At 36.6% G+C, this 13,168-nt stretch overlaps 2 protein-coding genes across 2 annotated transcripts in view; one reads left to right on the top strand and one right to left on the bottom strand.

Annotated features, from left to right (window-relative positions):
- Positions 1–4,221, top strand: part of LOC132172806 (transcription initiation factor IIF subunit alpha-like) — an 11,602-nt gene extending 7,381 nt beyond the window's left edge. The window contains exons 5-9 of the mRNA XM_059584377.1: positions 1,067–1,182; positions 2,155–2,289; positions 2,530–2,748; positions 2,886–3,107; positions 3,952–4,221. Coding sequence (XP_059440360.1) covers positions 1,067–1,182; positions 2,155–2,289; positions 2,530–2,748; positions 2,886–3,107; positions 3,952–4,041 — 782 coding nt within the window. The 3' untranslated portion in view covers positions 4,042–4,221. The remainder of the gene's footprint in view (positions 1–1,066; positions 1,183–2,154; positions 2,290–2,529; positions 2,749–2,885; positions 3,108–3,951) is intronic.
- A 565-nt stretch (positions 4,222–4,786) lies between these two features.
- LOC132168506 (uclacyanin 1-like) lies at positions 4,787–5,868 on the bottom strand. Its single transcript, XM_059579495.1, has 2 exons — positions 5,522–5,868; positions 4,787–5,347 (listed from the first exon to the last, which is right to left on the bottom strand). Exons 1-2 carry the CDS (start codon positions 5,703–5,705, stop codon positions 4,995–4,997), a joined length of 537 nt encoding a protein of 178 aa, XP_059435478.1. The 5' UTR covers positions 5,706–5,868; the 3' UTR covers positions 4,787–4,994.
- Between the last annotated feature and the right edge of the window lie 7,300 nt (positions 5,869–13,168).

Below are 13,168 nucleotides of genomic sequence, written 5' to 3'. Positions count from 1 at the left end.
GCTTCACATCACCAGAATCCTCGGACAACACCGCGGCATAGGACCGATTCGAATTAGCATTCGGTATACCCCCTAAACCCTTCGTCTTCGCTGCGAGAGACACCAAAAATTTCCGTAGTTCATCCACAAAGCAGCGCCAACCCCAACCTTCACGGCCCTCAGGGAGCCAAATCACCCCTTTCCGAACACCATCAGCAAAGACCCCAGCCACTAAGAACCGACCGGCCTTATTGCAGCCCTTATGGATCTTCAAAATCATCTCATCCTCCCGAAATGATTTGGCGAAGAACTCCGACCCTTGAGATTTTAGCGCCTCCGCCACCATGTCCGCCAGCCAATCGGAACATCGGAGGCTCAGAGAAAAAGAGCCAGAGAACCCTTTTCTCTTTTCTTCCAAGCGCAACTCAGGCTTGCCCGCTTTCGCCAAAAAAGAGAACGATTTAGCTTCCACAACAAATCTTCGCTCCATCCTGTCCATTGCAAACGCATCCCACGATCCCGAACCTAGGTCTAGCGGAAACGCGCCTGCACGCGCCTCCGCTAGAGAGGAAATAGAGAAAACTAGGAGAATTCTAGAGTGAGAGTCTCTCGTCTAGAGAGACTAGAGCAGCGAATTTTATTGAAGCCTATTGTCATTTTCTTTTTAATGTAATTTGAACTATTTGTGAAGGCCTCTGATAGAGAGAATACAAAAACAGAGTTATTGTGGCTTATCTTTCTAGTTGGGAGTAAATTATATGTTGAATTTATTTCACACCTATACTGTATATTATCTATACCATAGTGTGATTATCCTTTAAGATAGTGCATGTCATCAGTTGGTTGCTTTTTGTTCTGCACCAATTTTATCCTATTTCTAGCCCTTGTATATTCAGCTTTATGTGGAATGGTGTAAAAGCGTGAAAATGTGGGTCTTAATTTGTGAGGAATATAGGTTACAAATTCTATTACATCATTTTTATTGTGTTGAGAGAGCTTCTGTTCTAGTAATAATTGAAGAAACCTGATGACTTCCATTATTAATCATATCTGTGTTTATGGTACATCTTTCCCCATCAATTACCAGGTGATGATTGGGAGCATGAAGAAATTTTCACTGATGATGATGAAGCCGTTGGTAATAATCCTGAGGAAAGGGAAGAATTGGCCCCAGAAGTTCCTGCTCCTCCAGAAATTAAGCAGGTTTATTTGTGTGTCTTTTTATTTACAGGCCAATTTGGAACAACCCTGCTGGAAAATTATTATAATATTGAATATGTGCTTTGCTAAACATTTACTGGGCCTGAAGCTGATATACCTAATATTCTCAATTTCTGACCTTAGCTATATGCATGTTGGTTGCCATTTACTCTTATAATAATAGGAAGGGAAGAATATATTTTCTTGATAGATAGAGTTTCCAGAAGGCATGTAGCATGGAGACTAGTAAACAAGCTATCAACTAAGGATGGATTTACAACTGAACTAAACTAAGCCTAGATTTTTAACCAAGGATGGATCTCATTCTAAAATATTTTCTGATTTTAGTGCTGCCTATTTATTTGTGGGTGTAGTAAGCAAGGTATAATCTTTGAAGGTTTACTTATCTTTTCTGGTATGTTGGGCTTCTTCACTGAAAGCAATACATGTACTCTTCCACCAACATGTACACTTCTTTTCTGATATATTTTTTTATTGCTATAATATCCAGTTACAATTTGTAGAATAAGTAGAAACTAACTCCCATCGGAATTTTCTTCAAAAAATTATAGGATTATTGCTAACTATCAGCTAATAAATTGGTTGGTGGTATTTTTGAAAATTGATTTGTGAAATTTACATACAGCAACCCAATTAGTAATTTGATGTTAAGCAGCCTATCATTATGCTGCATAGTCAATATGGTCTTGGGTCTAGCATGGCTTTCCTCGTGTAATTTGTGCCTCTAGTACTGCTATACATTCTCAGCCATGATTCATTTGTTCAGGTTTGGCTAATTTATATTTGGTCTTTATAAATGCCATTTCACTGCTTCAATGTTGTGTTTCTGGTGCTAGAGGTAGTACTTGAATCTCATTCTTTGCCCTGTGCGTGTTGATTACTAAAGTTGTGGCTTCTTCATTTTGGACAACAAACAAATTTCCAGAACAACAATGTTTTTACATGTTCTTGCAGGATGAAGATGACGAGGATGAAGATAATGAAGAGGAGGGCGGACTGAGCAAATCTGGAAAAGAGTTGAAGAAGCTGCTTGGGCGAGCCGGTGGCCTTAATGATTCAGATGTTGAGGATGATGACGACGACGACGATGTAAGTTTAGTTTGATGCTTAATTGCAGTACCTTTCTATGTTAACAACTCAACTACATTATTAACGATTTGGTGATAGATGTTGTGGGACTGTAGCAATGAACCATTTAGTGCATTTTTGAACAATGATGAGGCATTTTCTTTCCTTTTTAGTCAAGTGTGAAGTGGTTTTGTACTTGGACATTCATAAGACTTGAGTTTTCCTCTCCACTAATGGAGCTTTTTGTATTGCTTTATCCAGATGGAAGATGAGATTGGCCTTTCTCCTGTGCTAGCTCCAAAGCAGAAGGATGCACCCAAAGAGGAACCTGCTGAAATCAGTCCTGTCAAAACGGTGCCTTCTGGATCCGCTCGGGGAACCCCATCAACCTCTAAGTCTGCAAAGGCAAAGAGAAAATTAAATGGCGAAGATGCAAAAGCATCTAATGGTGCACCTTCAAAGAAGGTGAAGACAGAAAATGTAAGACTCTTTTATGAACGTGCTTTATTTTGCATCAAGTTTTTATTCAAATCATTAATCCCCTATGGTATTCTAGGGCTCCTCTATTTTAGTGGAATTGTCTTTCATTGTAATTTTAATGTGTTTTTTGGAACCAGGAATTAAAACCTTCTTTGAAAGAAGAAACTGTGCCTGCTTCTAAGAGTAGTGTGCCTTCAAAAGGCATACCACCATCATCATCATCATCAGCAAAAACTGTATCAACATCATCTGCTGGGCCTGTCACTGAAGAAGAAATCAGGGCTGTTTTAATGCAAAAGACACCAGTGACGACGCAGGATCTTGTTGCTAATTTTAAGGCTAGACTAAGATCCCCAGAGGTATGCTCTTTCACAGTGTCTTAAAACTTGTACCAAATGGGGTGGTTGAACTGATCAAAGTGGTAACTTCCGCTTTTTCTGGTCTGGGGAACACCCGTAGACCATAACTCGTAGAGCCTGTCTTGGGCCATGTCGATCACTGACTTACGAGTCCATGGACATGTTTTTTATAATAACCCAGTGCCCCAGTCCAACTTAGTTACATCTTTATTTGAAAAATAAAAATAAAAAGAAGTGGTACCAGTTTCAGGTAGTCGAAGTCGAAGCCACTGCACTTTTTATGCAATTTTTTTTTTTTTTTTCTAGAAGTATTGTTTTTGCTATGTTTACTGTGTTTTACCTCTTTTGTCCTGAATTCAACACACTTGGTGTTGGTGGAATATATATGGAGTTCCACTACATTTTGACATAAATATACATTTTGGCATGCCTATTTATTAATATAATTATTTTGCAATCTATTTTTATATCATCACATCTATTTATGTTATCTTGTTTAGTTTTCAAATTAATAATTAAGGTATTCGTGACATTACTCTTTGATCATGATCGACAACCCATTGACCTCTCGCTTTTTCCGGTCTCTAAATGGTACAGTTTTTTTAAAACATTTCTCTTTTATCTTTTACGTCTTTTTGATTCCTTGTTGATGTGACCAGACATCAATATGTGTGTGTCAACGTTCTTATTGAAATGTATTCCCATTTTTTGATCAAATGTCTACTTGCTTATGCGTATTATGCAGAACAAGAAAATGTTTTTCTTGTATACTTCTTGTAAACTTAGGTACCTTTTTTTGTGTTCTAGTGAAATTCACTTATAAAAATATTTATGTATTGTGCAGGACAAGAAAGCCTTTGCAGACATCCTTAGGAAAATTTCTAAGATACAGAGGACGAATGGGTCAAACTATGTTGTTTTGAGGGACAGATGATTGGATCCCAGTACATCTGCTTTTCATTGCAGCTGGTGTCCAACCTCGTAAATTTTTTATTCAAAAAAAAAAAAAAAAAAAAGTACAAAAAAAAAATAGACTTATAGAGTTTGTTTTGTATAACATCTATATTTTCGACTCAGACACTGGATGATTAAGATGGGTTACTTTGTACTGGTTCATGAATTCTCTCAACCATTTTATTGTTTGCAGCTGATAAATGATATATAAAAGGATGTGAAAAGTGCGTTTAAAAAATGTGAAAAAAATTACACTTACAAATTGCAGGTAAGGGAGTGCGCCTTTAAAAAAATGTATAATTTTAAATATTAAACTATAATTTTGCAAAACATTTAATTACATTTTTAAAAGTTGCGTATTTTTAACTTGTTATTTTTTCAAATTGCAAACCTTGAAATTACTAAAGCCAAACGACTTGAAGGCTGTCAAGTGATTCAAGTGAAAGGTAGTAAGAGCGTGTTTGGTCCAGCATTTGCTTTTAAATAAAATTGCAAAAAATATCTTGTTAATGTATTTGAAAAAAAAAAAAAAAGACACATAAAAAGTTTTATGTTTTCAAACTGTAAAAACAAGGGAGTGAGCAGTTTTAAAAGTCAATTTTAACTTAATTTTAATATCTTGTCAAGCGTGACACGTACAAAAACTCTCCCGACTAGAAATTATGGCTTACTAACGTTTTGCAGAATTAATACACCTTATCATTCATAAATTGAAAACAAATCCATGCTACAAAGGCTAATATTTTCATCATTTGTCATCGATAATAAGCAAATCCCACCCAAACTGATAAAAAAGTAGTAACTTTTCAAATTACTGCTAATTTGAAATTACTACATGAGGAATCCACATAACTCCCGAGTCTTGTCATTTTCCCTTCGTCATTTACTACTACCGATCAAACACGTAACACAAAAGGCAAACAGAGACTGCATCTAGACACCTACAATATAGCAAAGGAATCCAATGGCTAACAAGATAAAGCTCCCAATGAGATGGGCCGAACCAGAAGTGGGCCCAGCGGCCACGGCCGAAACGGTGCTCCCTGACCTGGAAACTTTTGGGATTTCAGGTGTACCCTCCGGCTGCACCTCCACGTGTAACTTCAGGCCGTTCTTGCAGCTTTCAAGGTTGCTGCTAGCGAAGTACCGGATCCCTTCCTCGTCCAGCGAAATGGTATCCAAGCCGTCCGTGTACATTTTGATAGGGTTGCTTACATCGCACGACTCGTATTCGTCCTTGCTTTTCAGCTCAGCGATGCTTTCCTGCGCTGCAGAGTACGTGAACCCTGCCAATCGACATAATAAATAAATAAAAGTAGAATAGGGACCAAACTCCAAAGGCCCAAAGCAAAAAGAAAGGAAATACAATAAAATCAATTGAAAAGAAAACCGCCTCACAGAACCTACCGGAACCATATTTGTAGTTCGAAAGCTTAGAGAGAGAGAGAGAAGGGGCTTACAGATTTTGTCTCCGATCCGGAAGATTCTGTCGGAGGGCCAGGAAGAGACGTCGGAAGAACGGTCCCAGCCACGGTCGCCTCCGACCACATGGTGCACTTGGGCTCCAACTCCAACCCATTTACCTCCGAGGCTCACCGAGATGATAACCAGAGCAACGATGGCCATCTTCAATCCCGCCATCATGACTGCAATCCAATAACGGGTCTCGCTCACTCGAGATTTGAAAATGCTCGATCGAGAGAGAAAAAAGAGCGGGGGTTAAGTATAGGCGAAGCGTAAGGGCAACCTCTTTTGGCAGAGCAAGGGAACGCTTTCCAGGCAGCTTCCTTTTCTAACCCCTATATGAAGTAAAATGGGTGGTGAGTGTGAGCCCACACCCCTATATTACTACTCACTCTTTTTGCATTCCTTGGCTTTATGATCGTACGGCTCCAGGTATTCGGTAAAAGTAAATCTATTACTTTAAATAATATTTTGATAATTTCATAGAAACATGACAATTACTGGCATGCCCTCATGAGTCATGAGTCATGAGTATGGTACGGACTAAAATGCGATGAGAATGCAAAGAGAACCCAACCAGTCAACAACCACATAATGAGAGACACCCTCTTGGCTCTTGAACCTACTGACGGATGGTAGTTGTGCACCGCCATACTTTTTTGTACACTAGCTATTGTTTGGCCGATCGAGAACAAGAGCAGTTGGCTCCATTGTGTGGCTTGATCTTTTTTATTTTGTTTATTCAATATGATAGTGATATCTTTTTGCATACCAGCCAGACTGCGCTGTATATATGTATTTAAAAAAAAAAGAAAAAAAAAGGATACAATTAATTGCATGCATAATCAACCTAACTCTCAAGCATTGAATGAAGAATGAATAAGATTGAAAGCTTGTTGGAAATCTCAACAGGGATAACTTCAATGCTTAACTCTTAACTCCCGACGGTGGTTGTAAACTTAATTGTATCCATTATATATATATTGGGTAGCATCTTTTTTTGGATGCATTCTCACTGATTTCCACCTACTTAGACTTTCTTTTGGTGCAGTGAGTCGCAAGTTGTTTATCTAGTTTGGGTGTGCTTGTATTTGATTTTTTTTTTTCTTCTTTTAAGTTAAGAAACGATTGATCAATTTCTATGAATGAGAGCTAGGAGAACTGTAATGGGAATAATAGTATGGGTGTCTCTAGTTATGTATCTGAACAGGTTGTATATATATATATGCTTCCTTTTTATGTGAAGAGCTTGCGAACGATGTACGGTCTTGGCTAAATGTCGTTCTTATAATAGATCATGGTTCTGGGCATGTGTGGCGTCAAATTCGGGTCTCCTAGTGAGGTGTGCTCTTGGCCGGTGTCACCCGCCGAAGGTATATGATCTTGGCCAATTGTGGCGTCGAATTTCTTGCATGTTATCTAATTGCGACTATCATCAGGAGGAGCAGGGGCGGAACTAGAACGTATGTTTGGAGGGGCAAAATTTTTTTAAAAAAATTATTGGGAGGACAAAAATTAATTTTTAAAAGTATATTTAAAAATAAAAAAATTGGGGACCACTCTATGGCTTGGGGGGCTGGCCCCCAAGCCAAGAGGTGGTTCCGCCTTCAATTCACTCATAGGCTATAAGGACAATATTGTTTAGTTTTTGTTGAGAATAATAGAACAAGTAGAAGAAGCAATGATGAGCTATTCTCTGCAAACTAGGGTTGGGTATCGGTCATGTCAGTTCAGTTAATGGGCTTATCGGTCGGTAACCGATAAGCTATCGGTTAACCAAATCCTAACCGATTACCGACCAATAAAAAATGTTACTGAAAATTATTGGTCATATTAGTAATCGGTTAACCGGTCGGTTAAATCGGTTTTTTGTGGGTTTTTTATTGAGCTTGTAACTGGTTGCTAATTGAGCCAAAAATTAATTGTTTTTTAGGCCTAAATACGTTTTGTTGGGCTAAAGCCTAAAATAGCTTATTAAAAATTAGTTATTTTGGGGTATATTTTTGGCTAAAATAGCTTATTGAAGCTTTTTTTTTTTTTTTTAATATTGATCTACTACAATATAAAATAAAAACCAAAACGACGTCGTTTTGGTTTCAATAATAAATATAAAATTAAAAAAAATTAAAAATTAAAAAAACTTATTGGTTATATTCATCATATTGGTTTTTCGATAACAAATTATTAACCAACCGATAAACTTATCGGTATAAAATTTTTAACTGATTACCGACCGATAACTATCGGTTACGGTTACTATCGCTTTGGTTAAATTCGGTAATCGGTAAGCGGTTAATCTGCCTACCCCTACTGCAAACTCATGCTTGTATTTTGAACCTATATTGATCAGGCAGATGATCGATATATCAATATCTATCCACAATATTCATCATACAAGCCAATTAAGAAATGGGAAATTTGTTTCCACCTAATCCATGAAACTTCTCTAATTACAATTAAACCATATGTGGCTTAACCCATGTTACAGATAGACAGAAGTCCGGTAATTAATAATCCAATCTTGATAGTTTTGGCAGATAGAACTGCGAGTAAGAGCAAATTTTAGATGAAGTTATAGCCCGCTCCTTCCCTAGTCAATTTTAGATGAAGCTGCTCTGTCACATGCTTTTCACGTCATCTCCTTCTTTTGTCATCTTTGGGCTGTCTTTATCTTGGAGATCTTTACCCTGCTTACTTAACTATGAAGACTATGACCCCCCAATAAAAAGAAAGAAAAAAAAACTACCAAGGATATGATGTGCTTGTAACCTCGCAGTTTCTAGATATGATCCATTGGTCAGGGTGAGCTAACTAGTAGTAAGATAAAAATGTAGTTTTTAGCATTACTCTTCTAACACTGGTTAAAAGGCACGAATCTTTCATCAAAACCCTATTTTTTAAAGTGTCCAAAAGCCCATTTAACAGTTTTCTGAGTCCCCTTCAAATTTACAACCCCAATTTTCATGAGATGAAACTGAACTATATACACTATAAAAAAATGATTTTTTTCCTGACAGGTAGTTTTTGACGTGTTAGGTGGTCTGACACGTCAGTAAAATTTACTGATGTGTCATTATTGACGTGTGTCAGGCGTTAAATTTTGGGTGTCAAAAACGGAAATTTTTTGACGTGTCACTTTTAACACTTCAATAAGTTTTGAGTGTCAAAAAGTGGCACGTCAAAAAAATTTCCTGACATGTCATTTTCTGACACGTCAAAAAATTTATGACGTATCAGAAAATGACACATCAGAATTTTTTTTTGAAATTTTTGATGTTTCAGATTTAACACGTCAAAAAATTTTCTGACATGTCACTCCTACCACGTTAGAAAATGACACGTCAGGAAATTTTTTTGTCAATGTGCTTTTGTAGTTCAGCAGTAATAGTTGTTAAATAGATAACCATTAATACCATCAATTATTAACTTAATTGCAATCCATCACAAGAATTATCCATTTTCTCTTCTGGATTTAAAGCTATAAGATCCCCGGGAGTTTTGCATGCATGATGCATGAACAATATTTCTTTCTGCTTATTAATTCAGCTTAATTTCTCTTCATGCATGCATGAATTTAAGCGAAGAAAGATACTAAAAATAGAACATGCAGAATCCAAGAAACCCCATTAATTAAAATGAAAGCAAATTAATTAAAGAACTTGATCATGACTTTCCGGCCGCCGGTGAATAAAATATGACGATGTCAGCCTCTTCCGGCAATCTAAACCTCACCTTCTTTTTCGAATAATTCCCAATTTCGCTTCTGCTTATTATTGAAGAAACCACCGGTTCTTCTTCAGCACCTACCCTTTTCTCCAGGGAGAAGCTGTCTCTTGCTTTACAGGATAAAGCTGTATGATTTACACTTTTGTCCATGGAGAAGCTCTGTGAAGCTGTACGGACTCTACTTGAAGATGGGTGCACCCTTTTATATGAAAAGCTCCTGCTTGGAGAAGCCATGAACAGCTGCTCCAGAGTTATAATCTCTCTCACCTTTGCAATCTGCTTGTCTTCTGGTGAGTGAGAGTATTGTTTCTTCTTCATCATCTTCTTTGTCTTCAACCGCTCTGGTTTCATCAACTCAATGATTGATGATCCTGCGCTTCTAATATTACTATCATAAGGCTTTCCCTTTGAGCTAGAACGCCTGAAACTGCTCAACTTGGCGCCCATTGAATCCTCCAAAGGCAAATAATTAATGAAAATTTTAAAAAACCAAGATGAGAAATGGATTGGATGAGAGCTTTGGAGGGGATTATAAATAGGCTTGTAGACGGAGTAGCCTATGGGATCACTATTGTTCACATGAGCACAATGATACCTTTGTTATTATCATGCCTTTTTCTTTTTCTTTTTTTCCTTTTTTTTAAAATAATTTCTTCTACATTTTCCATGCCCTCATGTATTGGAGCAAACTCAATTAAGTAGCTATTTATTTTTCAGATAAACTAAAAAGTAATTAGGCTTGCGTTTTAATTATGTCCCGTGCGCACAAGACGCAATCTATTAATTAGTACCACATAATTAATAATTAAAATTGTGTGTCACTCTCAACTTAATGTGTCTTGTAAAGCCTAATGTATATATATATATATCCAGATAGAAAACGACACAGATTTCTTAATTGGCTCATCCAAAGGGCAAGCCATGCAATATTGCTTATTGCTTAATCAGAAGGTGGACAACAAATGGAGATAAAACCAAAGCTGGTCAGCTAATAATACATGCATCTAAACAAGCAAGGTGATCCTATTTTAGTGCTTTCCTCTTTCGCTTCTGAAAGAGCATAATTCAGAATCTTTGTTGTCATATAGTTGGAAAAGACATTGTGCTTAGGACCTACGCGCAGCTTAGAGCATTTACATTTTTCTATTCTAGTTATTCACTTTTTCGAAAAATCTAGTAATGCATGCAATTTGGTAGTTTATTTCAATAAAGAAACTATTACTGGGATTCTAATTAGACTCAAATTCTAGGATGAAAAATTATGTGTATGGAAAGGTCATGCGGGTGTCATTTGCAATTGGATGATCAATATTAACCTTTGGAATGTTTTAAGTAAAAATTTTAATGCCTCTAGAAAAGGAACTGAATAGATATATTGGCAATCAGAGTTTTTCTATATCATTTGGCCGAGTAATAATTATAGGATTAAGAGCCTGTTTAAGCTTGCTAATATGTATTACACGCTACCACATCAACAGCTAGAAACCTATATTCCAGAGGGAGGTAAACGTTATGTACAAGCTAGGCACATGCATCACCACACATGCACCTATGAACATCAACTACGTACAGATCTGCTGCCATCTCAGCTGCAGAACATTAAACGATTATGTGGTGAAAACAAAAGGCAAAAAAGGATGTATGTTATATATATATATATATATATATATATATATATATATAGAATGTCAGTTAATGTCTTTCAATTCTTATCTATTTATTTATTTATTTTTTGACATGTTCACACAAGGAAATGGGGAGGTAGATTCGAACTAGTGATCGACCTTTACTTCATGAAGCGTAGTTTATAGCCGATTGAGCTACCCCTTTGGGACTAATGTCTTTCTTATTATTGCTTTCTCAAAGCTATATTCTTAAAGATGATTGCAATTGAATTAATGACTGATAATAGGAAAAATACATGCAAGAGAAAGATCGAGTAAGCAATTTACTCATGACTATTCCAAGTCTTCTATAGCTGTAAAGTGAAAACAACTCGATCGGATACCCTTACAATAAAAAATAATTGATATTTTCTGTAAGCAAGCGCCGATATATATAAACATTTATTTGACCGCGCTTTTTTGGGGGTAGTTAACTAAAATTCTAATTGAGGGTTTCTATTTTCTAAGACCATGTATATATGAGGCTAATGCTTGCTCAATGCCCGAAGGTGAAAGAAGTTGGTAACATGATAACAGCGGAGCCAACAAACCCAAGCCTCGGTGAACGGGTAGTACTTACTATAATAGTCTAAAGGTAATAATTGAAATTTCTTGTTGGGTAAGTTTCAATCCTCATGAAAGGTTAAACAATTTGGGCACGGTGTTAAAGAAAGCCTTGGTGATATAAGTACACATGTCTAGTGAAAATGCAGACTATTTGTACGATATAAATTAAGATGTGGACTACCTACCGAAGAAGCTTCATTGTTCTCTCGTATTAACTTTGGGTCTTTCTTGCGCAAACCGAAGAAGCTGGCTTCCTTCCCCATGGGCCTATTCTAACCTTGTGTTGGTACTTATGTACAAGCTTGTATATTCAATTAATATAGCCAAATTTGGCATGGGCCTTATGAATTTTTTCTATGAAAAGAAAAATCTTTTCTTATGAATTTTGTACGGTGGGTATTTCTTCAAGCTTGAAAAAGCATGGTGGTTTTTTCTAACTCGTGGCTGGAACTATATGTTAATTAAACTAGTTATTTTCCAGAGCGTGTTCTGATAGATCATTTTTTGAAGTACATCTACTATATATATAACTTAGCCGTTTGCTTTTGTTATATATATATATATATATAAACAAATTAATAGAGCATACTGTGTAAGACTTGCATGTTTAGCGTTGCATAGATTTCTACGGCTAATGAAGTTGCTCTTAACAAAGTCACATATATACTTTTTGTCGAAAGCACAAGACAATCAAAGGCCTCTTTCGTTGCAGCTTCCCGCAGGTTGTTTCCACCAAATTTCATGCAAACCTTCAAAACATGAAAGGCGACATGATATCTATATATATATACTCTAACAATGTCAGCAAGCTAGTTAGGTTTTTAATTAGGATATACGATCAAACAATGTCACAAACCCTAGCTTTTCTTGGTTTAATTTGTTTCTAAGGACAGCTTGTCCATCGTGCTCATAATTTTTCAAATTTCTATACTTCCGGCTGCATATTGTTATGCCCTTGGCCAAGGCATCAAAGGTCTCATCTGCACTATTTCTATTGCTTGATTGGATTGGAACTTTGAATAATGGGGGTTGTCATGATGATTTCCATAATCTGAATGCATTCTTAATTGTCTTAATGAGTGCAAACCCCCGTTCTCGGGGTCTAGCTATCAAGATCCACACATTAATTAGTAGTTGGGTTGGATTGGGATTTGCTGTAATTTAGTCACTGAATTATAACTAGTCAATTAAGCCAACCTGTTCAAACAGATGATTGAAGACTTGCTTGAACAGGTAAATAATTAGCTTCTTTAACTACTCGAATCGACTGCAATTCGAACGGCTAATTACAAAAGAATCCAAGTCACTAACTAGGAAAGACACTGGTACTGCTGAAATATATTAGGGAATCTGATTAAAAGTGTGGACTTCTACTGCTTTAGGTTCTGAGAGTGCAATTGTGGAAAAGCACCAAATAAAGTTTGAGACATTTAACTATTTAAGCATAAAGGGACTGTATGCAGGTTCTCTCGCAGGATCCTTAATTATCACATTTCCTTGTCATCACAGATTTAAGATGGGATTCTTTTCTCTAATTTTGGTCCATTTTATAGAAGATCATGCATTAATTGACACCAATCGATCTGGTGTGTACCTGTTTTGTTTTGGTCAACACATGATTGCAATTCTATTATTTCTACTTATGGTTTGATGCATGCAAAACCAAATAGCCCTTGACATTTCAAA

Source organism: Corylus avellana, chromosome ca2 (genome assembly GCF_901000735.1).
Source record: "Corylus avellana chromosome ca2, CavTom2PMs-1.0".
NCBI classification, from domain to species: domain Eukaryota; kingdom Viridiplantae; phylum Streptophyta; class Magnoliopsida; order Fagales; family Betulaceae; genus Corylus; species Corylus avellana.
Note: the sequence above shows the minus strand (reverse complement) of the source record. Positions and strands in the feature narration are given on the sequence as shown.